The 25369-nt window shown below is 38.7% G+C and overlaps 1 protein-coding gene across 1 annotated transcript in view; it reads right to left on the bottom strand.

Moving 5' to 3' along the window:
- Thsd7a (thrombospondin type 1 domain containing 7A) overlaps positions 1-18456 on the bottom strand; it is a 415052-nt gene extending 396596 nt beyond the window's left edge. Inside the window, 1 exon segment of the mRNA XM_032906937.1 lies at positions 18099-18456. Within this exon segment, the coding sequence (XP_032762828.1) occupies positions 18099-18255 (157 nt within the window). The 5' untranslated portion in view covers positions 18256-18456.
- Between the last annotated feature and the right edge of the window lie 6913 nt (positions 18457-25369).

The following is a 25369-nucleotide window of genomic DNA, read 5'->3' as shown; positions in this document are numbered from 1 at the left end:
ACATAAAACCAGATACACTGAAGTTAATAGAAGAGAAAGTGGGGAGGAGCCTTGAACACATGGACACAGGGGAACATTTCCTGAACAGAACACCAGTGGCATATGCTCTGACATCAAGAATTGACAAATGTGCCCTCATAAAATTGCAAAACTTCTGTAAGGCAAAGGACATTGTCAATAGGACAAAAAAGAAACCAACAGATTAGGAAAAGTTCTTTACCAATCCTACATCTGACTGAGGACTAATATCTAATATATACAGGGAACTCAAGAAGTTAGACTCCAGAGAATCAAATATCCCTCTTAAAAAGTGGAGACAGAGTTAAACAAATAATTTTCAACTAAAGAATTTTGAATGGTCGAGAAGCACTTAAAGAAATGTTCAACATCCTTAGGGAAATGCAAATCAAAACAACCCTGAGATTCTACCTCACACCAATTAGAATGGCTAAGATAAAAAAACTCAGGCGATAACAGATGCTGGTGAGGATGTGGAGAAAGAGGAACACTCCTCCATTGTTGGTGGGATTGTAAGCTGATACAACCACTCTGGAAATCAATATGGAGCTTCCTCAGAAAATTGCACATGGCACTACCTGAGCACCCAGCTGTATCAATCACTCCTGTGCATAAACCCAAAAGATGCTCCAACATATAGCAAGGACACATGCTCCACTATGTTCATAGCAGCCTTATTTATAATAGCCAGAAGCTGCAAATAACCCAGATGTCCCTCAAGAGAGAAATGGATACAGAAAATGTGGTACATTTACACAATGGAATACTATTCAGCTATTAAAAACAATGACTTCATGAAATTCTTAGGCAAATGTATTAAACTAGAAAATATAATCCTGAGTTAGGTAACCCAGTCACAAAAGAACACACATGGTATGCACTCACTGATAAGTGGATATTAGCCCGAAAGCTTGGAATAACCAAGATACAATCCACAGACCACATGAAGCTCAAGAAGTTAGAAGACCAAAGAGGGCATGTTTTGGTTCTTCTTAGAAGGGAGAACAAAATGTTCACAGGAGGAAATACAGAGACAAAGTGTAGAGCAGAGAATGATGGGGAAGGTCATCCAGAGATGGCCCCAACTGGGGATCCATCCCATATACTGTCACCAAACACAGACAATATGGTGGTTGCCAAGAAGTGCTTCCTGACAGCCTGATATAGTTGTCTCCTGTGAGGCTTTGACAAATACAGAAGCAGTGGCTTTCAGCCAACAACTGAACTGAGAACAGGAGCCCAGTTAGAGAACAGACTGAAGGAACTGAAAGGGTTTTCAACCCCATGTGAAGAACAACAATATCAACTAACCAGACCCCCCCCAGAGCTCCCAGAGACTAAACCACCAACCAAAGAGTACACATGGAAGGACCCATGACTCCAGCCACGTGGCATCAATGAGAGGAGAATACCTTGGCCCTATGAAGGCTCAATGTCCCCTTGTAAGGGAAAGCCAGAGTGGGGAGATGGGAGAGAGTGGCTGGGTTGGGGAACACTCTCCTAGAGGCAAGGGGAGGGAAGAAGGGATGGAGGTACTCCAGAAGGGAAATCAAGAAAGGGGATAGCATTTGAAATGTAAATAAAGAAAATATCCAACAAAAAATAAGTTTGTTTATTTGAAATATATTAATGAGAAAAGGAAAAAAGGAATGTTGATGTTTTAAAATAGGCCTTAAATTTTAATTAACCTAGGAAAACAAAGATTCATCAAATCTTGCTCATTTCCGCATTTTGTTAACTACAAATTGCTCTCAGAACTTCGTCCCAATTTCATGAGAGCAATACATGCTTGTTCATTAGCGAGGAGTCTGGTGCACTTCAAACTTCAGAAGACTTTCAGATTGCATGATGGGACATATAATGTTAGTGTTAAGTGCATTGTATTGGTTTTTTATTTAAAACTTGGTGTTTTTTGTGTAATGTTTCTTCTGTCTTTTAACGAATCTTTGATTTAAAAGTTATGATTCCTGTACACATTAATCAACAGGTTCTCCCTGCTTCCTCCATCATATATGTATATATATATATATATAAATATATATGTGTGTGTGTGTGTGTATGTGTGTGTGTGTATACACAAATCTTACAACACACATGTGTGTTGCACAAAAATAATAATAAACACTCCACATTTGTTCTAAGTTAAAAATTGTTGTCTTGATATTTAGGCAATAAAATGGTGCATTTAGAAGTCATTTCTATGGTACATCATCAAGAAATATTTAATATTAGTCCAGTGTTTAAAATGAACCAAGCACAGATCTGATTTCAAATTTAAAACTGTATTTCCCTGGTTAGAAAAAAAACTACAGAATTCTGAATGCTGAAGGACTCACGTACATCTCTTTCATTACATGTCCTGAGATTTAGAGTATATCTAGAACTTTTTAAACTATGAGAGACAGAACGAGACTGTTTCCAAAGCCTATATACAGTAATGCTTGCAAAGGATTTCATTTGAATAAATTTACACTCGCTCTTTTACCTGCAATAATAAAATTTAGCTCATTTCACAGCTGCATTCCATATAGCAGTCCACAATGAATATATCAGCTTAGATGTCTTCAGACTTCTATAATGATGCTGTAAAGTTTTCATTTTGTCTCGTTCTGGGAAGAAAGGAGAAAGAAAACTGCAGCTGGAATGCAAGTCTCTCAGTGTAGGATGCTGCGGATGTGGATGTCAGCAGTTCTATTGTTGATGAGTGCTGTTCAATAAATTATATCAGTTTACACACTTAGAAGATTCCCTGAAAGTAAAGGCACGGTACGATATTGTGTGGAACAGAGGCAGATGGCCAGATGAGAGAAGCTGGAGACGGAGGGAAAGAAGATCATAGCAAGGAGAAAAGTTCGAGGAAAAAGTGAAGGAAGCATAGAAAAGGAAGAGATGGCATGAGGGAAAGGGGCTAGGAGGAAGAAGAGGGAGGAGGGGCTATATGGCACGTCTGGGGAGACAAACAGCTGAGAAAAGACTTAAGATGCTCAGCGTTTATTGCTGTGTTGCACGTTCAAGAATGGCCACAATATAAACAGTAGCAAGATCGTGATGATGAATATCAAATTATGACTTGAAATGAGATGTAGATTCATTGTTTCTTGAAAGAGTATGATGATATGTTTGTATTTGGTAAGTGGGCAATTGATTGTTTAGATTGGATGTGTTATTACTCTGCCATTACCAAAAGATATAAGCACAAATGATATTCATTTCTCAGCATACTGGATAGTTGAAGTAATTATAAAACCACAGTTTGCGATGATTTAGCAAGGGTTTCTATGCTTATCTAGAGTTTTACCACCATATTTCTTTTATAACATTATCTACACTATAAAATGCTAATTTAATTTGATAAACTTACTTCTCATATAACTGGAGAATACTTTTCGCTTGAATTCTACAGGTAAAATTGCTTTACAGATAGTTTTTATTTTTTCAAAATCAAAGTATAATGACATTTATTTTCTCCTTCCCATTCTTCCCTTCAACTCCTTCCATTAGTTCTCTGTTTCTCTCAAATTCATGACTTTTTTTCTTTTTTTGGGATATTTTTTTATTTACATTTCTAATGTTATCCCCTTTCTTTGTTTCCCATCCATGACCCCTCTATCCCATGTCCCCTACCCCTCTTCTATGAGGGTGTTCCCTCTTCCCGACCACCCACCACTAAATTCATGGTTCTTATTCTTTGCTCTGTGCATGTGTGTCTGTGTGTGTGAATATGTATTACTAAGTATATAATGATAACCTGCTGCGTCCACGTAATGTCATTTGTATGTGCATCATTTCAGGGCTGACCAATTTTGTGTGAGTCATAAAATATAGCAAGGGATATTAGTAAAAAGGTGGCTTAGGCCAATTCTCAAGCTCTGTTAAATATGCTTACTCTTTCCTTAAAGGAGAGAAATATTAAATATGGGTTTGTTTTAAAGAAAATGTATATCATATTCATTAATATAAAAATTCAAAAGAACAGGTAGATTGAAATATCTCTTCTGGAATGGGGATCCTTAAGGCTAAGAAAGCACATAAATCTTTCCTCCGAGGTTATAGTACTAATAATAACAACCAATAGGGAGAGACTCCGTCCTGTCCAGCTGCCTGAAGAACAAAACCATATGTAGACAAACAAACAAACAAACCAAAATATCACTGGTAATGTTCACAAGAGACCCAAAGTAGAAGTGTCCATCAATAAATTGATAAATAAAATATGGTTGGTTTATAAAATGAATAGTAGAGAGCAATATAAAGAACTGATATGTTGATATATATAACAACATAAATGAACTCTGACCCCAGAGAACATGATTCTGTTTATGCAAAATGTCAACAATTAACAAATCTATAGAAAAACAACAACAGCAACGTTGTATTTGCCTGGGCCATGAGTTAATGACTAGACAATACAAAATTTATTTAGGATATTAATGAGAGTGATTCAGAATTATGATAGCTATGCATGTACCATCCTGTGAATATACTAAAAGGCATTAAATTGTCTTTTTTCTTAAATGAATGATTGCATGGTAAAAACTTATGGCCAACATGGCTATTGAAAATGTCACTGTAGTAAAGATTCCGACTAGATATCATATGGTCACAAAGGAAATCCATCTTGTATCAAATAACAAGGCACATGGGTTCATTTCCCATTATATTGTCACATTTTTTGTAAAAGATTTTCCATTAACTTAGCTTTTAGATGATGCTATCAAAATAGAAAATTACCGCAAGTGGAAGGATTTTGAAAACTTTTGTTATAGCCAGGAATCACAGCTCTACCGTGTTTGATCTGCCAAGGTAGAGACGCCACCTTGTCTGATGTGATATTAATTCTGTTTGTGGAACTTTCATGGCTGAAGTGCTTCAAAGTCAGCTCTCTTGCAACACAAGCCAAGGGAGCTGAAGAAGCTCTATTAAATTTTGCCTTAAGAGACAAGCAAAGTGATGTATCTTAGCTGCCGTCAAGGCTTTCTTGATGAATTATTCGATTCCATAAATTCAAATCTGTTTTGATGACTCTTCCCTTAGAGATATTCAGTTACTACTGCAAACTGTCGGAAGCTGTTTTATAGAGCAGTTGAGCCCAGAGGTCTGGCTACATTTCTGTAATAATCTATGCCAGCTTAGAAGCCAGGGATGAAAGGAAGGAAGGAGGGAAAGAAGGAAGGAAGGAAGGAAGGAAGGAAGGAAATTACAAAGTAATATCCTTGGTGAACATAGATTCCTCAGTGAAATATTTGCAAATTGAATACAGACATACTTCAATGACCAATTATCCATCACGACCAATCCGCTTTGACGCAAAGATGTTTCAAAATACACAAGTTGATAAATGTAATAAACCATGTAAATTAACTCAAAGACTAGCTACACAAAAGACCTTTGAAAAATCTAACATACGTTCATGATAAAGGTCCTAGAAAGTCACTAGAATTGTAAAAATGAAAAACTCAATACAATATAAGCTATGTACAAGAAACGTACCCAAACATCCTCCTAAATTTAGAAAAACTTGAAGCAATTTCACTAAAATCAGTAATCAAACAGAACTGTCCACTATCCCCTCTCTTTTCCAATACACTGCTTCAAGATTGAGCTGGGATAGTAAGGCAAAAAAAAAGACTATTAAAGGGATACAAACAGGAAAAGGAAATGTCCTAGTTTCAGGTGATATGCTATTAAACATAAGGTATCTCAAACTTTTTACCTAGAAAACCCCAAGAAATGACTGACAATTTTAGTAATATGGCAAGATACAGAATTAACTTGTAAAAATCATAAGATTTTAATATATCAACAGAATTCAAAAGTAAAAAAACCATAGATATAATCCCACGTGTAGTGGCCTCAAAATTTTATTAAAAATAACCTAACCTGGGGGAGGATGGGAGGGAACACCCATAAAGAAGGGGGGAGGGTTAGGGGATGTTGGCCTGGAACCGGGAAAGGGAATAACACCGAAATGTAAATAGAAATACTCAAGTTAATAAAAAAAAAACTGATCCATATACCAAAAAAAAAATAACCTAACCAAGAAAGATCTATATGATTAAAATAAATCACTGAAGAAAGATATAGAGAAATATACTAGAAAATGGATCCATATATCCGATATATCGGTCTGGCACAAAAACTAACTCTAAAACAAAAGGTCTAAATGTGAAAAAAGAAAGAAAGAAAGAAAGAAAGAAAGAAAGAAAGAGAGAAAGAAAGAAAGAAAGAAAGAAAGAAAGAAAGAAAGAAAGAAAGGAAGGAAGGAAGGAAGGAAGAAAGGAAGGAAGGAAGAGAGAAGATGACGATGATGACGATGGAGGAGGAGGAGGGGGAGGAGGAGGAGGACGAGGAGGAGGAGGCGGAGGAGGAGGAGAAGGAGGAGGAGGAGGAGGAGGAGAAGAAGGAGGAGAAGGAGAAGGAAAAGGAGAAGGCGGCTGCAATATCCTACAGGATATCAGTATAGCAAAGTATTTCCTGATAGGACTCCATTTGCACAGGAATTTAGACCAAAATTAAGAAGTGGGACTTCACAAAACTAAAACACTCTGCACAGATATAGAAGCAATCAATTGGGTAAAGAGGAAACCCACATGATATGAGAGAATCTTTGCTATCTATATGTCTGATAGGGGATTACTATGTAGAATATATGAAGAACTCAAGAAAAGAAAGTCAAACAACCCATGATATTTTTTTTAAAATTAGGCTTCAGATCTAAACAAAGAATTCTCAAAAGAAGAAATAATTGTGGAAGAGTGGGAAGGAAAATCACAAGACTCAGAGCCACAGGAACTCTGCTGTGATATTGTACCTGCTAGAAATGTCAGAGAATACACACTCACAAAGTCTTGTCAGCATGACACAAGCAACAACTACAGCCATAGATGCACTACAGTGGAGGACTAAAATCTTTTGGTACCCCAACCCTAGGCAAGAATTTCAGGCAGCTAAGCTGAAAGCAGGAGAAACAATTTTCCCCAAGCAAGAACCCACCTACCTCCCTCCCCAGAGTTAGTTATTCAATGCTAAGGATCAGCTCTGAAACCACATACATACAAGTAACATGTGGATTGTGCAGGCCATATTTAGATATGTGTATGAAACAACAAATAAACAGAGAATGATTTAAGAAGGTTATATGGAAAAATTGGCTGGAGGAAAGGAATTGAAGAAAATTATGTGATTATACTTTGGCTTCAAATATTAAAAGGTTAATATTTAAAAGTATGTGTAATGTGGCTTTACTAACGGCAGTGTTTATTTGTCTTGCAAAGATTCCAAGAGAAATGATAGAAGTTCATTTAGAATAACAATCATAAGGGGTTGGGGATTTAGCTCACTGGTAGAGCACTTGCCTAGCAAGTGCAAGGCCCTGGGTTCGGTCCCTAGCTCCGAAAAAAAGAAAAGAAAAAAGAAAAAAAATCAAATTTAGAATAACAATCATTAAATGTATAAGTACTCTTGGCTTAAAATTTACAAGTATATACCCTCACTCCTGGCAATGTTGTATTACATGCATACATACTTGTTCCCATAAACCAAAGAACAGAAAGCCAAGCCCCAAATCCTTAGAATCAGATCTAACTTCGTACAATCGGCCTATGCTTCACCCACCAAACACTTACCAACACATCTCCCTACAACCAATACACTCCTTTCTATATATCAGTTTATTTGCATATTTTGTGTGTAAAAGAGAGTATTGTGTCACCATTCGTGTGTGGCAGAGAAATGATGCTTACTCCTTTTACTTTACACATGCCAAGATTCAAACCTATGACTGCAGAATCCTTTATTTGCTGAGCCATCTTTCTGGCTTTCATTTGCTCCTTTGTATAAGTTTTTAAGGTAGAGTCTCTTTCTCTGTGCTGGCTTTGAACTTGCAACCCTCCTGATACAGGTTCCTTATTATCTGCCTTGCAGACAGGCATGATGTCTCCTAGCTTCCATCCCTTTTGCTTTCTCAGTGTCCTTCTCCGCATGTAATTCTATCTCTTCTAGCTTATATCTACTTGTACACTATTCATCTTTCAAGCTTGTGCCTCTTGTACTGTGTGCCTCCGTCTGTGCTCTATAGCTATTCAAACTTAATGGAGCACTCCAGAGACAGATTCACATGCTTCTCAAGTCTGCTCTACAGTGCCTGGTACTGAGCATGCCACAAAGTACACACTGAGCACCTACCAGCTTTACCTAGATGAACCTCGTCAGTACAAACTGAAGAGGAAAGAAACCCAGCTAGTTCTATAATTGGAGTGTCTGCACCATAACTATCTCCTCTAGAGAGCAAGACTGCATAATCTACCTTATTCTGCCTTGGTTTCTTACCGATGTCTTCACGATGTTGTAATCAATGTTAACTATTTGTGACATAAACACATTGTTGATATGACTCTAGACAGATACTACTAAATGAAAAGTCTTCCTTAAAAATATGTGCAGACACTGCAGTTAATAGTCATTGATCAGACACTGGGATAGCAAACACAGGAAGATGGTTAGACATAAGTATCTTAAATTAGAACTCTTATGTTGGTGGGAGGTGGTTTCAGGACTCGAATAGTAAGTGCTTTCATAGAGTTTGTGCTTGAGTAGAAAAACAAGCAGAAAGCACACTAAAATAAAATCAAAACAAAATTGCATATAATTAATATTTTAGCAAAAAGTATGAATAATTAAATAACATTTTTAAGCCAGTACTATCAATAGCACATATAAAACCGCATTTCAGGAGATATAATTTTCTAACGGCAGATAAATAATTAATTTCTGTGTGGTGATTTAGCCATAAGTGTTGGCATTTGTGCAGACATGTCTGTATCTATACATATAGGCACACACACACACACACACACACACACACACACACATATATATATATATATATCAACATTTTTGCAATGGTATTATTATTGTAATTCTACCATGAATTTAAAATGCTTTACATAGTTTGGAAAATGTATAGGTAAATATCTTTTAATGAGCAAGAAACAAACAGTTGCATAGCTAGCTCCCCTCCCAGCAGTGAAGAAATAGCTTTACTTGGAAGTTGACAAACCATCCAGACTAAGGTATAAAAGTAGTCTAATTCTAAATGTGACCTAAATATATAGACACATATACACATTGCACGTTGAGAAATGAAGCCTTCTCTTCTTCTTCGCACATCCCAGAGTTAAAACATCTTGCCCAGAATATTCTCAGGTGTTTCTACACTAGATCATTTTGAAACTGCACAGTCACACTTAAAAATCACACCTCCAGCATTTCCAGCATGGCGAGGATGTGTGCAACATCAAGGAACAGCATCAAGGCACAATATCTCTATCCATTGCATAATCTTGCTAAAAGCTGTTGTACTTTTTGCCCAGCATCAGTCAGGAAAAAAATGATCAGATCTAGGAAGGCTCAGGAGATACACGTAGATCCATACAGGAAGAACCAAAATGAAGAAGGAAAGATGCTGGCTGTTGACTCTTTCCCAGTCAGGAGGTACTATCAGCTCACGCTGGGACTACTGCCAGGCAGCAGATAAGTATTTTATGAGTAATTACCAAGCACTGTTTAAGTCCTGTACAAGTTTATCTTATTATCTTTAAAGTGTGTGGAGAAGTAGAGATTGATTCATAACTACTTTGTAGCTAGAGAACAAGATGTAAAGAGAGATTAGAAGTCACAGCTCTAAAATTTTGAGCAACTCAAAAATACCTGGTCTGAAATTCTCTTCTCAAACGTCTCACTTTATTAACTATGGGCAGATGTAAGTAGATAATTACATGAGGAATTAGTGCTGCCTTCATTCTAACTGTGGATTGAGTTGCTCAGCACTCATGTCTTTTACTTTCAGGGACAGAATCTGGGACAGTGGGTAGGTGACATTTACTATTACATTCTCCATCTGCTCTCAGAAGCTTAGCAAGGGCTGGCCTGCTTGGTGTTTGGATGGTAAATTGTTTGGGAATACTGGGTACTATAGAGTTACCAGGTGCTGTGGTGGACACCATTAATCCAAGAACTCTGGAGCCAGCAATCAATCGGGAGACAAAAGCAGGCAGATCACTGTGAGTTCAAGGCCAGCTAGGCCTACATAGACACTAAATCTCCAAAAAAAATTAAAAGCAACCCTAATAGTCACTATTATTGTTCTGATGTAACCACATTCATTTACAAGACCCAAATATTCTGTTATTGCTAATGATAGCATGATCCAAGGAAGAACATGTATAGCATAAGGACTGCATAAATTAAGTTATTATGTCTGTATAATCAATATATGTCTCTGATGTGAAAGGACTTGGTTTTCCATCCAGGTTGTGACAACTTTAAATGCTCTACTTTGATAGTAGGCTATGTTTTTCCATTTATGTACACAAAATATGCGCTGAACAGCCATTGTTCAAATGACTTCTTGTGGGTACTCACTCCAACGTGCCAATGGATAAATCTACTCATCTCTCTGCCTTAACTTCTATGTTCCCTAGTCACCTGACTATGGCATCAACATGCTATGCTACTACACCCAGGAGTTCAAAAGGATATTTTACCTCCATGCTTTCCTATCTCATAACTTCTAGAAGAGAAGGGAAAGTAGATATACAACTTTGTTAGAAACTGTTCTACTGCTGTGAAAAGACACCGTGACCAAGGCAACTCATAAAAGGAAGCATTTCTCTAGGAGAGTGTGGATTCAAGAATAGTAAAGTCTGTAATCACTATGATAGTATATTATTATCATCACAGGGAGTACGTCAGCAAAGCACGGTACTGGAAAATATGTGAGAGTTTTATATCTTGATTGGTAGGTAGCAGACACACACACACACACACGCACAGAGAGAGAGAGAGAGAGAGAGAGAGAGAGAGAGAGAGAGAGAGAGAGAGAGAGAGAGAGAGAGAAGGAGGGGGAGACTTGGTCTGTGGAAGGCTATTGAAACCGCAAAACTCACTCCCAGACACACCTTCCTCCACAGGTTCATAGCTCCTAATCCTTCCAAACATTTTTTGAATTGGAGACTAAGCATGCAAATATGTGAGCCCATTCTTTTTTCTAACCACCACAACTATGTGACCTTTTAACCAGACCAGAGCCACTTAAATACAAGCTGCATAGGGACCTAGAGGTAGAGAAACAACATAATTGAACCATATATGGAGGATAGTTTTATAATTTCTTATAAAAATAAATATATTGATACATATGACGAACAACATGGTCCTTAGTAACCAAAGTATGTTGAGACAGAGACGCACAGGAACATATTTAGAGTCATACTTAGCAGCACTTGTGAGCAAACACAGAATCCTCCAGTAGGTAAACTGGTAACATATATAAACAGTACTAAAATGCGCTATCAGGCCATGAAAAGACTTGGGGGAATCAGAAATGGATATTAAAAGGCAAAGAAGCCAGTATACATACACATAGCATGATTTCAGCTATTTAACACTGAAAAACTCCAAGTATGAAAACAGTGATATCAGTGATGCCCAGAGACTCAGGGGCAGCATATGAGGAATATATAAACTAAACAGAGAAATTCATGTCAGTGAAATTTTCGTATAAAAGACCTTAGTGGTATATCATAAATCTTTATGCATATGTCTAAAAACATGTAATGTACAACACAAAGAGTGAGTGTTAATCGAAACCATGGACATTAGTTAAGAATAATGTGTCAGTAATAAATTGTAACTAATACAGAACACTGAATCAGGGTTTTAATAATAGGGGAAATATGGAGAGATGGTGCGTTAATGGAAATAATAAATTCTACATATTTTTCCTTTTTTCAAAGGAAGGACATGGTACACTGGAAACTGCAGGGGTTTGAAATGTTTATTCAAATGATTGCCTACAAAGTTATGCAAATGAACCCATAAAGCTGGAGCAATACTACACTACACAGAAAGCATTTTAAGAATGTGGGTCTGACACTCCTTGGTGAGGAGCTTGAGGACTGCTGGGAGAGGCAGAATCATTCTTTCACAGGGCAGCCATTTGGTTGTCCATGCTCCAGAGCATGACCTCACAGCCATGCACTTACGGGCAGCACTAGTTGAACTTACTGAATAGCAATGAGAATAAACAAGAATGGGAAGAAGAGAAGGAGGAGAAAAGGTGGAAGAGGAAATAGGCAGACGACGTCTTTGGGAATCAAAAGAGAGTTGAAGGGGAAACACAGGTTAGACAATATCATTTTTGACTGTTGACGTGCAGGAAACTCAGAAAGAAGGCTTTTTTAAGAAGGAGAGTGCCAGTCTCTTGATCAGTTCCTGAGGATCATGACGAAATGAAGTACAAAAGGTTGTATCATACAACTTTGGGCTTGTATTGAGAATATTCATATGATCTCCAATAAGTATCAATTTAATAAACTACTTAGACCTCTATCCAAGTAGCTTCTTTTTCTAGATTTATTTTTATTTTTCCTTTAATATCAGCAGATAAATGGATGAGACCAGTAGAATCCTTGTACATTACCTCTGCCATTTTAGGGGAACTAAGGATAAAGAATAAGGAGCACCTTAATTAGTGGACCCAGTTGGACACTTTTGGTTTAGCATCTGTTAAAAGTTCACAGGTACCTTCCCACTTCAGAACATCTGTTATCACTCGAATACAAAAGGTTATAACATTCAAATAACCAAAATAATCAGGTAGAGTCTCCGTTAAAACACTACTATATGACCTCAGTCCATGTGCATGTCATTCTACAAGGATACGTTCCTTGTAATTCATGGTATTTTTAATTTCATCAGGATAAGATAAATAGTGTACTTACAGGAAAAATGGGTGATTTAGAGAGAACTCACATACATTGCCAGACTTGAATAGGGTTACAAAATTGTGTTGTTTGTTATGCAGAATAGCAGCAATAAAAACTATCACTACTGAACTTCTGAAAGAAATCAAGTACTTTACTGGTACTTAATAAATGCTACAATACTTAACCTTAGAAAATATATGCTATGAAACCATTGTGGAGATAAAAATTAAAACTTCAGAAACATAAAATAATTTTCATAAGTAGCAGAAATAGAAATAGAATATTTTCAACCCATTCTGACCAGGACTGAGTATCACTGGTGTCTCCAGTTTATGAGAAAACTGAATCATGGTCCAAACAAAGGCAACTTTCCAGCATAACTGAACTTAGACTGATACAAAGAAGAGATAATTTTCTACAGACATTAACAAGAGATTTTATTTTCAATTATGTATAACTATCAGTAAAAGGAAAATAATGATTGTTTTAAAAATTGAATAAAGGTACAATTTTCATACAATTAATTGGGTAAGGATGCTGTGACTATTAGTAACAGCATAGTTATGTAGCATGAAGCTAATGTGAGAAACAATATTCTTTAGAGGCAATCATACTTGAAAACAACCCAGTTCCGAATAATGGGTAGTATTTTTCATGTTCCTCAGATCTTAATATGATCCCCTTATAATAAAAGTATATTTAATGAGTTTATAATGACTTTATTGAGAGTAAACCTCCATGATTAATTTGGTGATAGCCTGATGATCTTAAAGAGTCAAGCACATTTTGGTCAGTTTGGTAGCTCTTCTATCTTGGAATTGTCAGGTGGTTTTGATTAATCAAAATTATTGTGGGAACAGTTTTACAAGTTAAAAGAGTACAAGTAACACACAACCATTGAATAGTTCTTCACCTAGCTTGATATTACCTGTAATAGTTTATATTCAAATTTTTGAAATGTCTCGTACTTTTTCACTATTATTTAATAATACATATCTACCAAATGAGTGCCTGTGGGACCGTGAAAGGCAGACTGGTTCCTTGTTTAGCTAAGGCTGGAAACTCTGGTGACACTGACGAGATGGTAGGTGCCTCACCTGATCCCTGGGCACCAGGCCTCGTCACTAGCTGCAATTTGCCATATATTTGTGGCCTTCATTCAGGTTGTAGCCTTCAGTCAGGTAAGGGCAACGCCCCAAACCCCTCCACAGGTAGAGGATGTGACCTGTGGTCATGCAGGCTCAAGATAGATCTCCATTTTAACGAGGTAGCTAAAGGCCTGGAGGACTTAGCCAAAAAACTCTCCAGATATACCTCTCTGCAAAAAATATGTAACCTCAGGCTCACCCTGAGAAGTGGGGTATGGTTTTACTCATCCACTTTCTGCCATGACATTAAATACCTTAAAGCCATGGACTGCCTCTTTTCATTGGGATCCGCCGTGGTGAACCATGGAGAAGGCCTTTGCCGACAGAGCTGCTGCCTAATCTTCAATAGATGACCGCTATGCTCTAAGTTTAGGATATCGTAGCCACAGCCACCATCAAGCCAAGCTCAAGTCTTTCGCAGTAAACAAAGAACTCCCATAGAGGGACCAGCAGAGCTACCCTCTTCTTTTCCCCCTAGCCCTGGGCTAGATCCAGGCCACAGGCCCCTACTCCGTTCTCAGCTCTCCCAAGGCTCCCAGGGCCTGAATGCCCAAGAGACTGAGAGCCAGAAGACCTGACCTCCTTGCAGGCACAGAACCCCTGAGCCTGCTTACCCTCCCCTCCCCCAGAGCATTAGACCATGGCTTCTGTACAGCCCGACACACCCACTCGTATTTGCCCGGTGATAGGCTGGCCTCCCAATGGCCCAGCAGATGCGGCACCCATAACCTTACAAGTGCCTATAGATAATTTTCTTATAACTTTTCTGACAATACTTTCTCAATTTTTGTTTTTACTACTTTCTGACATTACCCCTTAAAATGTAACATTCTTTGTGACGCATCATTTTTTTTTAACCTTTCAACATTTGTCTTCATGATAACCACTTATGAAGCAAAAATCGTAATTGAGTCCGAGTTTTACAATTCACTCTATCTCGGTCTTCTAATTACCTATTAGGTTTTGTTGTTGTTTTGTTTTGTTTTTTGCATTAGCTCTATTCATTGGATCATTGTACCTCAAGCTCAATGTGTCTGAATTAAACTGATGTTCTTCCCTACACTCAGGAATCTGGTGTTTCTTCCTTGTCTGCTTCTATCTTGGTTCTTGAGTGCTAAAATGATGGATACCTAGAAAACTTTACAAATGACGTCAAATCTGGGCCAACATGTATGGCTTGCAAAACAAAGCACTTCTCCATGCTTTCCTGTAACTTCTATAGTGCTTGCATTGTTTTCTTTTACTTATTGGACCAACACCCGTTAGATGCGCCTATCTCCTTCCTCAACAAAAAATACATCATCTTCTTAGAGATTCCAATGATTCCTACCTGCTTGTATGTTAAGCTCTAAAAGATTTCCCACAGCTCTAGAGTTTTCTTAGAATCCCAGCTGACTTGATTGATATTAAATATTTTTCCATTGAGTGTTTGGCCTTGAGCTTCACTCTCACTGGTACTTTCAAGATTTAGGAATATTGCTGTATGTCTTCATGTTTTATATTCTTTCTTTCTTCGATGCTTCACTATGCTCTTGGCAAAGAGCCAAGATCAAAAGCAAGTAGTAACTCTTTGTCGAGCACACCCTCAACTGTTTTATCAGCTATGGGAATCTCTGCTATCATTGTATAATATTCATGAGTATGGTATTCCATGAATTATTGTGTCCTGTTTAGTTTTGAGTTGGTCAAGCGTGAGTTGGACAAGCCCAAAGATGGCAACATCACATTCAGCCTCTACTTAAAGTCAGAGCTGACTGTAAATCTTTAACAGCTTTGCTTTGTGAAGTGACCTAAAACTATAACATCATATATCAATCATATACCATCCATTATGTGTCCTAAATCTGATGTCTGTATATGAAAATCGCAAGTGTTTGAATTTGTGAATATATTTGTATTTAATTATGTGTGTGCTTGAATATGTATGTATGTAAATAAAACTTAGTAGCTGGGTAGATCTTTAGATATTATTTTCTCTAATCAATGAACTAGGCATCTTGTGACGTCCCCAGAGTGGACAGCATGTTATTGACAGTAAAAGCTACTGTCCCATATCTTTGTCCGGTGAAACTTCCATTTTAATGATGTCATCATTCATGATATTTTCTGTAAACAGTAGAAAAGCAAGAGCCCCTCACTGGAGCAGATGTCCTCAGCTTCTCCATTCTCCTCTTCCCAATCTCTTCCTTCCCCTTGTCTCCCTCTGCATCTCCTTTCCCTCTGCCTCTCCCTCTCTCTTTGCTCTTGCTCTTAAATTAAATTTGCTTCCCATCAAATGATACATACTTACAATTCTATCACAGTTACTGTTCCTTCATAAATATCCCAGTTCCTTTGAGAACTGTTCTCAACTCCTTTTATTCATACTGTACTCAACTCATAGTAACATCTCCCTTCCTTTCAGTGGATAAACGCATGAAGAAATTATTATTTTGCTCAGCAGGTTAAATGGTCTACTATTTCCCACCAAACAAGGAATCATTGTAAAATACATAGTACCACCACCCTCACCACACCAGCTTCTTTGATTTCACCATACCATGTCCAGATCATGTCAACAGCAAGTACAATCACACTGTAGGCAGCAAAGGATGGAGGGGTCAGAACTCCGGTGAATTATCCTTAGAGCAGGCTAAAGCTGAACCTGGTGCTTTAATCAAGGTCTAATTGGCTTGTGTTCCCGCTATGACATTAATATTGACATGTATTGGCACCTGGGAGGCAGCACAGTGAATGCTCTCTATGTTCTTTTCCTTCAGAATTACAACTTGGCTCATGTTCCTTTGATAGCACAAATTTCCACTAGCCCAGCTCTGTTTTCCCGAGGATTTATCTGAGAAGCTTTCTAAACTCCCAACTATTACCCCATTGCTGTACATTTGGGGGAAAAAAAATCCGAAACTTTCAATTCTTTGTTTAAAATCAAACAAATTAATTTGATTTTTGTCTGCAGTCACCCAACCAGCTGATCTTCAAAGTCTTACCAAGTTAGCGAAAATGACTTTGCTTTGACTAATCCGTGCCTGTCTTTGTACATGTACGAGCGTGCACGTGCATGTCGTGCGATTTTTCCAAGGTGAAGTGTGTTTTGTCTTTAAGTGATTGTATGTTTAATGCTTCACTAAAATGCTGCCTGGACGTATGAATCCTCTTTAAACCTTCAGTCATCAGTGTGATTCTGGTGTAAATGGATCTGCCTCCCCAGCAGGGAGGTGGGAGGACTGAAGCCAGGAGACCCACTCTGCCTGAATTGCGATCTGGACACTTTTCCTTTCTACCTCGTTCCTATCTTAATATTTAGGCATCGCCCGGGAACTCTCAAGTCATCCTCTGTTATAAGCAGCGAGAATACCTCCTTCACTTTTCTCCTGTGAGTGTATGAAGTTTCCGGCTGGCTCTGGAATTCCATCTCCCATAGAGGGCAGAGAGAGCATCCACACAGCCGTTGGGTAGAGAGCGGAGCCTCGAGCCCTAGGGTTTTGTTGTTTTCCTGCCTGTTCTGCCTCTACAGCGCTTTGCATGGAGACTCTGAGGAGCAGTGAGTTGCTACCTTTCTTGTTTAGTCCGAAAACAATGCGAAAAGACTTCTTTCCCGGAAGGAAAAGTTTCTAAACCCACATGTTAATCACTCCACAGAGTAAAAAAAAAAATCACTTTGAATCGCTCGTTACAAATTGCACTGCCCAGTTTCCCCTAAGGGTTCCTGAGAGCCCCTTTGCTTTTTACTATTAGTTCTGTCCTCACAGGTCTTGTCCGCAGTGTCCCACACACCACAAAGCTACACTTAACACACTTACATATATATATATATACTGTTTACCTGTTCATTGTTAGAATGTCATTTTAGAAAGTCTAAGGACTGGAAACCCAGATATTAAAAATACTTCACTTTGTAATGAAAGTACAGCGCTGCCCTCATTCACTACCGAGTGTCAAGAGAAACAATCACTCCAGTGACTCACTGTTGCCTCTTAGTTATGTTGTTCTTTCCTAATGGCATAGGACGTGACCTAATTCGCTTGCAGGGATCATACTTTTGACCTGAGGATCCCGGCATAATCAGGATCAGCTGGAAACACAGAGGCTCCTTCAGGAACCCCTAGCTCCCTCTGGATCTTAGCCCCAGATTTAGAGACAGAGAAAAGGACAACTCTGTCCCACTTACCCGTCTTCCACAGATAGAGGGTGGGCACCTCGGTGTCTCCCTGCGCCGCAGCCCCGCGGGCTCCAGAGCTCAGCAGGAGTAGCAGGAGCAGGGGCAGCCGCAGCAGTTGCAGGACGCCCCGGCTCGGGGACGCCAGGCGCTCGGCTCGCAGCCCCATGCTGTCCGCAGCCGCTCCAGCCTCCGGAGCCACAGCACTCTCGCGGGGGACGGTCCTTCCTTCTCCACCAGCAGAGAACGTAAAGCTCTCGCTGCTCCTATTGTTCGCTCCAGATGAAAAGCAGCCAAAGAGCAACTAACACTAGGGAACAATAGCATCAGCCGCGACCGTGGACGCCACCGCCGCCGCCGCTGGCTGGCGGGGATGCTGGCGGGGATGCTGCCGCCGCTGCCATGGCGCGCAGACTGGCAGGTCCTAGCGGCGAGGGACACAGCCGGCCGCAGGGGGCCCCAGCTGACAGAGCCGGCCCAGAGCTCTAAGAGGAGCAGCCCCCGCCGCCAGCTGTAGGGAGGGGAGGGGAGAGAGAGCTGAGAGGAGCCAAAGGGACCCGAGGGGACCACAGGCGGGTGTGGGGGGTACCGAGGGCACAGGGCCAGCACCCAGACCCCACGCGCCCGCCCCGAGAACTCCCCGGCACATGGTGCGCTGAAATATGTTCGCAAGGATACACCAATAAAAGGCATCATCACAGGGCAGGCTTCAGGATGACAAATAACTGACATTGAAATTCATCGTCACCCAAGGAGTCAAATGCTGATCTAGTGGCGTGTTATTCTCCCTGCATATTTACACAAAGCATCAGCGTTGGTCATTTATTTTGAAGCTGTGCTTTCTGAATTACTTTATGAGAGGAGCGGTATTTATGAACCTGTGAGGGAACAGATCAGGGATCACTATCAAAAGGCACTTGAGCACTTTCTTCCGTGTTTTTCTTTTTCTTTTAAACTTCAGCCCAGCCTCAGTAACAATGTGACGGTGGTTAATGTGTGTTAAATCAACACATTGCCTTGTTACTGCCTTTGAAAGAGATTCCGTACTTTAAAAAGTGTCCCGGTTGCTGTCTAATTGCATGGGTAAGAATGTACACACACAGCTAGTAGGATTCTATTTCAATGGTGAAGTACATAAAAGTTCCATTCCTTTCTCTTCCCATCTCTATTGAAAACACACTAAGAAATATCAGAGGTGGGGAGAAAAATTAAAGCACAAATGAGTCAGTAACAGTAGTTGGCTATCACCCAGCTAATAACTATTTTTACTTAAATTTCATTCCTGAGACTGATAGCTTCTAATTCTTTCTTTTAAAATGCTTTTTAGCACAACCAAAATAAGGAACCACATGGCTTGTTCCTTTTGTTCTCTATTTTATTAGATCAGTACTAACACAAGAATGTGCAGTCAGATAAGCTTTGTTCCTTCCCCCTCACAATAACAGTCGTTTTTATTAATCCATTTCCTTGTAACGCTTAAATAGTATCAAGGCAGTTAGCCAATTAAAACAAAGCAAAAACAACAACACAAAAATCCCCCCAGCAACCAAAAGCTAAGGATAACTCTTGTCATTTGGTTGCCAGTCTTACACCAAATACAATACAATTTAAAAAGCAGAAAAAAACTTCTCTTGGTGACTTCACCCCCAAGGACCCAGTAACCCACGAGTCTGAAATGAGAAAGCTACAGTTTCTTAGGGAGGAAACCTTCCATAAGGCTCCCTGGGGATGCTTGTCATTTTGCTGAGCTTTCCAGACACAGTCCTTCTGCATGCATTAGATTAAAAGCAGGTTTGATCAAATAATTCCCAGGTCCTGCCTGTTTAAGTATTCTGACATCAGAGGAAATTAGCTGCATTCATGGTTGCAAATTTGGTCTTTGTTTACTTTTCACTCTGTTAGGCCTCTAAGAGGGAATTAAAAGCTCAGAGAGCCCTGGCCCCGTGCTTGTGATTAGAGGCAATAAGCCAGTGTGGCTTACTGTTTCTACACTGGTGAAAAATAGGCAATGATCAAAAGATTATAGGTTGATAGTGATACAAAGGAAGGCTGATCCTAACTAATATATGCCTCCCTGAAGGAGCAAGTCCTTCAGTGTTCTCACTGCCAAAGAAGAAATAGACCTGCCATTGCCTCCTGGGTTCTGTCCTCTCAGAAATGGCTTCTTGCTGCAATGCCACTCTGCATGGAAGCCTTTTCCTTCCCCTTCTGTTTGTATTTCTCAGTTGTTGTTAATGCCTCAACCCTGAAGTTCTTTAACTTCACATTGTACATTCTGTGTTATTAATGCCCACTCATAGCATTCTTCATAGGCCCCAAGTCAATTCACCAGGTGGAGGCTCATTATATTACAGAATTCAGAGGGTAGAGGGAGGCAAATCGGAATCCTTAACGTGCAAGTTGTCCACCTACCTCCCAAAAGCAATCATATGTCACACTCTATAACTTAATGTCAAAAGAAAAATGAGATTTCATTGTCTTATTTATCCAGTATTGCATAATAATTACTTATCCATTCCAGAGATTAAACATGACAGCTCTAATATCAAGGCTAACTTCTAAATCTGCATCTGTTGTCATTTTAAAACATACAAGAAGGATAGAACATGTTGTGCAAAAGTGTTGAAATTTGTCCTCAGTTGTCTCTTTTAATGGCTACTTAAACCAAGCTTAGGACACACACACACACACACACACACACACACACACACACACACACCCTTCATATACACATAGTCATGTTCCCAAGTAGTAAAGCCATCTCTAAACAGTATTACAGAAACTACGTCATAGGAACATTTGTCTCCACCAGTGCCACATTTCTGTTCATAACAGTATCTCTACTGCACTTGAAGACAAACTTGTTTGGGTCTCTGAAAAGTCAAAATTAAGTGTACTTTCAGATACACATCCTGGCAACAAAAAAAGGACTACTCACTTGGATAAACTATCAGTGAACCTGACAAATGTCAAGAGATAGTAAGAAATACCAACCTTTGTTTTATAGAATGATATAAATAATACACAAATGTTTAATGATATGATGTCAAAATACAATCTAGAGAAGTCTCAAGCATGCAGATTAAATTGACCACCTTGTATAGCTTCCCATGAAGTAAATCATTCATCATTTTTCATGAACTATTCAAATATTAATGACCCAGGGCTATAAAAGTCTTTGAAACCAACAGAGGATAAATGTAAGATACTTAGAAATGGCACAATTCTGACCCTGTCACTTTCTATGTAAGGCAAACTTAATTGCCCATTGCTCTGTGCTATCATTTCAAAACTCTACTATATGATGCTATGAACATTCATATATACACACATTCATACATATATATATATACATATTTATTGGGAGATAATCATTTAAAATACTTTGAAGCGGCAATGAATTTCAGTATCTGTATGTAAAAGCAATTATCAAAATTGTTCATTTGATGGAAAAAGATTTCATTTTGACATAATTTTATTAATGTAATTAAGTGATACAGTAAGAAAATTATTTATTGATAAAACACTACATAGAGAAATATATAAAATGCTGATTCTGAAATAAATATCTTAAATATATTTCTCCACATAATCGCAACTTAATTCTAACAACCAAAACTCAAAGGAATTCTATTTATGCATCCTCTAGGTGTCATACTTAACCAAGATTTGTGTTCAACAAAATTTATTTTAGGCTTCTTTCCTTCAATCCTCCTCTGCTATACCCTTCAAATTACAACGTACAAAACATTTCACATTTGATCTCTGTGCTAAGTAGCCATGTATCTTACCTCTTAAATTTCGACTCATATCCAACCTCAATTTTCCTCCTGATTCCTTTATACTTATAAACAGTGTACTATATTGGCTTAAAATTGGTTGGTTGATTAACTGGTTTTCTGATTTAGAGTTTAATATTGCGATAACAGAAAATAATTTAAAAGTTTGACAAAAATATTGTTGTATATTCTCCATGTTATTAATAACTGCGATGGTTTGAATATGCTTGGCCTAGGGAGTGACACTAATTGGAGGTGTGCCTTGTTGGACGAAGAGTGTCACTGTAGTGGGTGGCACCCTCTTCCTAACTATTTAGAAGCCAATCTACTCCTAAAGACCCCCACGTGAAGAGGTAGAATTCTCAGTTCCTCCTGCACCATGCCTGCCTGGACAATGCTATGCTCCCATCTTGATGATAATGGACTGAACCTCTGAACCTGTAAGCCAGTCCCAATTAAATATTACCCTTAAAAGAGTTGCCTTGGTCATGGCAACTGTTCACAGCAGTAAGACCCCAACTAAGACAATAACTGAGTCTTTTAGAAACAAAGGAGATCTTATTTTGTGTATCTAGTCAAAGTACCATGATTTCATTTTGGACCCTTCAAACTTTAGAAATGGATTATTCATAATAGGTCTTAGACTCGGGGAGTATTCCACATGAGGCAGATTATAGCAGCCCATACATTTAAGTAATCTACCAATGATGACTAGAGAGAATGTTCTTAGAGAGCTGAGCATGCTGGCAAAATGCAATGATTTTGATATTTGAGAAATATAGAACAACCTATAAAGACAACAACATTGACCAGGTACCACTACTGTATTGATATCATCATAGTATCATCCAGAAGGATAATGAAAAAGCCTTTGCCTTTAATGAACATCAAAAAAGAGAGTGAAACTTGTAGAACAGAAGCTAAAATATAAGCATTTCTCTTCTTCAGAGATATAATAGAAAAATCGCAAAGACAAAACTGAAAAAAATAAAAATTATGGAAAATCAAAAATAATGGAAAGATTTTCTGAGTCAAGTCTGCTGTAGCAAGGCTAGAGTCCTACTCAGGAAAACCCGTGACCTGTTTCTGTTTCCCAGTGGCCAGAAAGTGAACACCTTACTCTGACATGCGTTTGCACCATAGCTCATCACAGGCTCAAAAGCAATTTGGGAAATCCGACCAAAACTATGGAGAAAAATAGGCCTTTCTCCCTTTCAGTTGGCTACCGTAAGTATGTAATAACAGCAATGGTAGGCTGACATATCCAATTCTCTCAAAACAATTTGCCTATAAGATTATCACTTTTCTCACTATGTCATCATTGTCAAATGTAAGGTGGCCACAAATGGTATGATCTAATTCTATTCTCTGATAAAAATATAAACCTTAGGCCCATACCATATTCTCTGAAACAAATTATAAAATACATTAAATTATTTCAGGGGGATTTTTCAACTTCTACAAATTGCTGACAAGGATTTAAAAAAGGATGGCAGCAAATGTATAGTAAGTATGAAGAGTAGTAATGAGAAACAGGATTTGTAAGCATAGGATGGTCCCCTAACTTAATTAGTCTGCATAAGTTATTTTCATGTGTGTTTTGGGCTTTTTAGTACAAGAAGATTGTATAAGCTTTGTGAAATTTTTCCCTAAGCATTTATTTATTTTAGATTAAAAAATACTTTTTTGACTTTGATTTCATTTATTTTATTACTGGAATGTAAGAACAGAATTAATTTTTACATACTGGTGATGTGTGCTGCTATTTATTTTTATTTAATAATTTTATTTCTCCTTGGAGAATTTCATACATATTAAATCGCTATCCCTGAACTCAAGCAGTATTACAGAGCAATAGTGATAAAAACTGCATGGTATTGGTACAGAGACAGACAGATAGACCAGTGGAATAGAATTGAAGACCCAGAAATGAACCTACACACCTATGGGCACTTGATTTTTGACAAAGGAGCCAAAACCATCCAAGGGAAAAAAGATAGCATTTTTGGCAAATGGTGCTGGTTCAACTTGAGGTCAGCATGTAGAAGAATGCAGATCCATCCACTCTTATCACCCTGTATAAAGCTTAAGTCCAAGTGGATCAAGGACCTCTACATCAAACCAGATACACTCAAAATAATAGAAGAAAAAGTAGGGAAGCATCTCGAACACATGGGCACTGGAGAAAATTTCCTGAACAAAACACCAATGTCTTATGCTCTAAGATCAAGAATCGACAAATGGGAAAAAGAATCTCATAAAACTGCAAAGCTTCTGTAAGGCTAAGGACACTGTTGTTAGGACAAAGTGAAAACCAACAGATTGGGAAAAGATCTTTATCAATCCTACAACTGATAGAGGGCTTATATCCAAAATATACAAAGAATTCAAGAAGTTAGACTGCAGGGAGACAAATAACCCTACTAAAAAATAGGGTTCAGAACTACACAAAGAATTCACAGCTGAGGAATGCCAAATGGCTGAGAAACACCTAAAGAAATGTTCAAAATCTTTAGTCATAAGGGAAATGCAAATCAAAACAACCCTGAGATTTCACCTCACACCAGTGAGAATGGCTAAGATCAAAAACTCAGGTGACAGCAAATGCTGGCGAGGATGTGGAGAAAGAGGAACACTCCTCCATTGTTGGTGGGATTGCATACTGGTACAACCATTCTGGAAATTATTCTGGAGATCTCTCAGAAAATTGGACATTGAACTACCTGAGGACCCAGCTATACCTCTATTGGGCATATACCCAAAAGATGTCCCAACATATAACAAAGACACATGCTCCACTATGTTCATAGCAGCCTTATTTATTATACCCAGAAGGTAGAAAGAACCCAGATGCCCTTCAAGAGAGGAATGGATACAGAAAATGTGGTACATCTACACAATGGAATACTGCTCTGCTATCAAAAACAACGACTTTATGAAATTCATAGGCAAATGGATGGAACTGGAAAATATCATCCTGAGTGAGGTAACCCAATCACAGAAAAACACACATGGTATGCACTCATTGATAAGTGGCTATTAGCCCAAATGCTTGAATTACCCTAGATGCATAGAACACATGTAACTCAAGAAGGATGACCAAAATGCGAATGCTTCACTCCTTCTTTAAAAGAGGAACAAGAATACCCTTGGGAGGGAATAGCGAGGCATAGTTTAGAACAAAGGCAGAAGGAACACCCATTCAGAGCCTGCCCCACATGTGGCCCATACATATACAGCCACCCAATTAGATAAGATGGATGAAGCAAAGAAGTGCAGGCTGACAGGAACCGATGTAGATCTCTCCTGAGAGACACAGCCAGAATCCAGCAAATATATTGGCGAATGCCAGGAGCAAACAACTGAACTGAGAATGGGACCCCGTTGAAGGAATCTTAGGAAAGGACTGAAAGAAGCTTGAAGGGGCTTGAGACCCCATATGCAACAATGCCAACCAACCAGAGCTTCAGGGACAAGCCACTACCCAAAGACTATGCATGGACG

This window comes from Rattus rattus, chromosome 6 (genome assembly GCF_011064425.1).
Source record: "Rattus rattus isolate New Zealand chromosome 6, Rrattus_CSIRO_v1, whole genome shotgun sequence".
NCBI lineage: Eukaryota > Metazoa > Chordata > Mammalia > Rodentia > Muridae > Rattus > Rattus rattus.
This window is presented reverse-complemented; position numbering and strand designations above follow the sequence as displayed.